The following is a 5,000-nucleotide window of genomic DNA, read 5'->3' on the forward strand; positions in this document are numbered from 1 at the left end:
TAATAACCCGCCCACCTGCAGGAGGAGCCTCCCGCCCGCGGAGGCCCTGAGCGCGTCCATCGCCTGCAGGCTCGAGCCGTAGATGGCGGAGCCGTCGAGGTAGGGCGTTATCGCGTTCATCTGCTCCCTCGGGCCTGGCGGAGGAAGGCCGGTGAGGATGCTGCGGGAGGAGATGCCTCGGGAGATGATGATGATGCTGATGATGATATGTACATATATATACACATGCACTTACGTTCACACACGCACACACACACATCCTAAAGGCCCCGAAAAAACTCAGGATCCGGCCAAGAACCCGAAGACCTAAAAAGCCCCAAACCCCAATGACCCGAAATCCCGACAGCCCGAGATCCCGAAATCCCGACAGCCCGAGATCCCGAAATCCCGACAGCCCGAGATCCCGAAATCCCGACAGCCCGAAATCCCGAAATCCCGAAATCCCGACAGCCCGAAATCCCGACAGCCCGAGATCCCGAAATCCCGACAGCCCGAGATCCCGAGATCCCGAAATCCCGAGATCCCGAGATCCCGAAATCCCGAAATCCCGAAATCCCGAGATCCCGAGATCCCGAAATCCCGAAATCCCGAAATCCCGAAATCCCGACATCCCGACCTCCCCCCCCCTGGACCGACCGAAGGTGCACGTGGGCGCGGGGGCGGAGCGCAGGAACTCCATGCAGGTCCTGCCGAAGGCGCCGTAGAAGGGGTCGCCAGCGGGGAGGGCGATGGCGGCGCACTCGGGGTGGACCAGGGTCGCGTCTCCGCCCAGCGCCTCGGGGCAGCACGCGATGGCGGCCCCGTCGGGAGCTGCACGAGGTGGATTAGAGGGATTACGAGGAGAGGTGGAGGTGGATTAGGTGGATAGGTGGAGGTGGATTAGAGGGATAACTGGATAGGTGGAGGTGGATTAGGTGGATAACTGGATAGGTGGAGGTGGAGGTGGATTAGGAGGATAGGTGGAGGTTTAGTAACTGGCTAGCTGGAGGTGAATTAGGTGGATAGGTGGAGGAGGTGGAGGTGGATTAAGTGGGGCATAATGGTGGTTCCACCGCTAGTATAAGAACGAGAGAATTGTTAGTGGTTAATACACTTGTGCGTATTGCATATAATGGGAATTGCATATAAATGTGCGTATTGCATATAATGGGTATTGCATATAAATGTGCGTATTGCATATAATGGGAATTGCATATAAATGTGCGTATTGCATATAATGGGTATTGCATATAAATGTGCGTATTGCATATAATGGGTATTGCATATAAATGTGCGTATTGCATATAATGGGTATTGCATATAAATGTGCGTATTGCATATAATGGGAATTGCATATAAATGTGGGTATTGCATATAATGGGTATTGCATATAATGGGAATTGCATCTAAATGTGCGTATTGCATATAATGGGAATTGCATATAAATGTGCTTATTGCATATAATGGGTTTTCTATCCTGTTTGCTGTGTCGAATTTGTCACAGTCACAGTTTGTGTTTCGAAAGTTTTGTAACCTTTTTGTTACTGTCCACGAATACGTAAAATAATAATAATAATAATAATAAAATAAATAAATAAGTAACATAATAATGATGATCATAATAATAATGTTAATAATGATAATGATTATAATAATAATAATAATAATAATAATAATAATAATAATAATAATAATGATAATAAATAATAGTAATAATGAATAATAATAATAATAATAATAGTAAATAGCGTGAAATTACTTCACGGGCTGGACAAATTTAAAAGAAAAAAAACTTTCTCACATACAAACTCAGTTAATCAAATCAAACACCATTATTTATTTATTTATCATCATTATTATTATTATTGTTATTATTATTATTATGATTATCATTATTATTATTATTATTATTATTATTATTATTATTATTATTATTATTATTATTATTATTATTATTGTTATTATTATTATTATCGTTATTATTATTATTATTATTATTTTTTTTTTTTTTTTTTTTTTTTTTTTTTTTACCCAACTACGAAACCCTGCGCCGAGACCACGCCCATCCATCGAGCCCCGTACCTGCAACCAAGGGCGTGAGGACGAGGTCGTGGTCGAGGAACTGCCCGAAACTCATGTGCAGGTTCGAGAGCGAGGTCGAGGACGGCGTCTCCGGGCGGCTGCTGACGGCGAGGCTGACGAGGCGCGCGCTCGGGAGGTCGCCGCCGTCGCTCGCCACTCGGAGACTCGACACGCCTGCAAGAAATGGCTTTGAAAGTAGGTTTTATTTTTAAGTTTTCTTTTCTGAAAAATGGCTTTGAATTTTTTTTTTCTTTCTTTCTTTCTTTCTCATCTGATACGTTGTACGCTTGCAGGAAATGGCTTTGCATTTTCTTTCTTATCTGATACGTTGAAATATATGCATATATACATGCAAACATACACATGTATATACACGCATATACATACAGGCATACACATATATGTACATACATATACATACATGCATGGACACACACACAAAACTAAAAAAATATATATATAAACTATAATAAAGTCAGTGAGACTTGAAGTAAGCTGTGAAAATCATCTAAAAGATAAACGCCGATCTGAAAAAAAGGAATTAGCAGAGATGACAATGATTATAAACATAACAATGATGAGAAAAAAAATATATAAACATTATTGACAGTGAGAGAGAGAAAAAAAAATAACAGGGAGTCATAATCAGTAATGATAGTGTGAAAATTTGGGGGAAAAAACACATATATCAAAGTTCATAAACGATAATAAAACAGAAAGGTAGAGATAACAAAGATTATAAAAAAGATTTATGACAACGAGGAAAATCTGACCATAATTCTTTTTTTTTTAGTGAAGACGTTTTGAGAGTAAGTATTAAAAAGTAAATTGATATAATTTACTAACAGAGAAAAAACACTATATTAATCATAATACTTGAGAAAACCGCTATATTGGTCACATATTTTAGTCCCCAAGAGAATGACCATATTCACTATAATCTAGCACTTGGGAAATCTGCTATATTTGTTACATTGTTAGATACTTGATCCAACCGCTCCATACACATAAAGAACTCTATCCGTTATCGCTATAAGAGTAACTTTGTTTCTGAAACGATCTTTTGATGCTTGAGGAAATATGTTGCAGGAAAAATCAAACATCATGATTTTTTTCCCCTTTTGTGGACTTTGTTGGAGTTAAGAAGGGATATGTTGCAATATATATATATATATATATATATATATATATATATATATATATATATATATATATATATATATATATTATTATTATTATTATTATTATTATTATTATTATTATTATTATTACTGAAATGATCCCCATAAACTTCATCAATATAATGAATCTATTGTTAAAAGTTACCAAGAAAAGTGTGGAGAAAATTTGATAAAATGTTTAGGGACGAATACATTTAGTAAAGCGACTGTTTATTTTGAAATCGTGTTTCGTTGCAAGGTAATAATAGGTAACAGTAAGGAAGGGATTACCTTATGTTAATAAAATATCATTGGCTGATTGTGGGAAAGGGAACTGAACGAAAAAGAAGGAAATTCTCATAATTCTCAAAAAGCTGAATATGGCTTCTTGGCGTTTTTTTTTTTGACGGCATTAACTTTTTTTCTGACCTTTTTTTGAGACGTGTCGCTTTTTGTGTTTTTAAGATCGATCTTTTTGTGACCTTCATCCCTTTTTCCAACTCGACCTCTTTGTAACCCATTTCTGCAGCTTTTTCATTGTCATATACAAAATAATGATGATGATGATGAAGATGATAATAATAATAATAATAATAATAATAATAATGATAATAATAGTAATAATAGTAATAATAATAATAATAATAATAATAAAAATAATAATAATAATAATAAAAATGATAATAATGATGATAACAACAACAACAACAACAACAATAATAATAATAATAATAATAATCATCATCATCAATAATAACAATAATAATAATAGTAATAGTAATAGTAATAACAATAACAGTAATAATAATAATAATAATAATGATAATAATGATAATAATAATGATAATAATAATAATGATAATAATAATAATAATGATAATAATAATAATAATAATAATAATAATAACAATAACAATAATAATAATAATAATAATAATAATAATAATAATAATAATAATAATAATAATAATAATAATAATAATGATAATAATAATAATATAAAATAAATCATTTGGATCGCCGCGGTAGGCATGAGCGGCACAATGAAACAAACAAACAAAAAATTAAGTTCAGATCCAGGAGGAAGAGGAAGAAGAAAAGTGAATGAATAAAATGACAATGGAATATAAGACATTAATGAGTAGGATGTGTGTTCATATTGATGCGTGTATGTGCGTATGTGTGCTTGTAAGTGAAGCATCGAGGAATAACCACTGGAACAGAATGTGAAAATGCGCGAAAGAGAAAGGGCATTCCAAAAAGGATTCTGCCTGCATGGGCAAAAAGCGTAAGGAAATAATCAATGGAACCAAATCTGAACACAGGTAATAGGGAAAAAAGAAAACGCGTATTCCAAAGCGTCCCATTATCTACACAGACAAAAGCACACAAGGCCAAAGTAGGGTCACCCACCGTCACCGTAGTCATACTCAGCGAAGCGTCCGTAGGGCATGAAGGCGGCGCCCCAGGTCGGGTTCTTCAGGTTATTACAGGTCCCGTCGGCAGAGCGATAACGGGAGAACCTGTCGCAGTTCGAAGGCTCCTCCCGAAAGGCGCCGCAGTATTCCCTCGACTTGACCAGTTTTCCCTGGTGTCTCAAGGCCAGGACCGAGCGCTTGTTGGTTATGTTCAACCTGCGGGTGCGTTTGGCGTTGGAGGTAGCGTTGTGGACGAAGAAAGGGTGGTAATAATGGCATTGATAATGGTGGGGGAGGTTTAGCATGGTTTGATGATGATGATAGATAATAATAACGGTGGTGAAATAAAGGGTGATAATAA

At 36.7% G+C, this 5,000-nt stretch overlaps 1 protein-coding gene across 1 annotated transcript in view; it reads right to left on the reverse strand.

Moving 5' to 3' along the window:
* LOC119578607 (peroxidase-like) overlaps nucleotides 1–5,000 on the reverse strand; it is an 11,352-nt gene that overhangs the window by 5,482 nt on the left and 870 nt on the right. Inside the window, exons 3-6 of the mRNA XM_037926171.1 lie at nucleotides 4,635–4,855; nucleotides 2,062–2,235; nucleotides 637–810; nucleotides 16–134 (exon numbers count right to left, since the gene is read on the reverse strand). Coding sequence (XP_037782099.1) covers nucleotides 16–134; nucleotides 637–810; nucleotides 2,062–2,235; nucleotides 4,635–4,855 — 688 coding nt within the window. The remainder of the gene's footprint in view (nucleotides 1–15; nucleotides 135–636; nucleotides 811–2,061; nucleotides 2,236–4,634; nucleotides 4,856–5,000) is intronic.

The sequence above is a fragment of the Penaeus monodon genome, chromosome 11 (genome assembly GCF_015228065.2).
Source record: "Penaeus monodon isolate SGIC_2016 chromosome 11, NSTDA_Pmon_1, whole genome shotgun sequence".
Lineage (NCBI taxonomy): Eukaryota > Metazoa > Arthropoda > Malacostraca > Decapoda > Penaeidae > Penaeus > Penaeus monodon.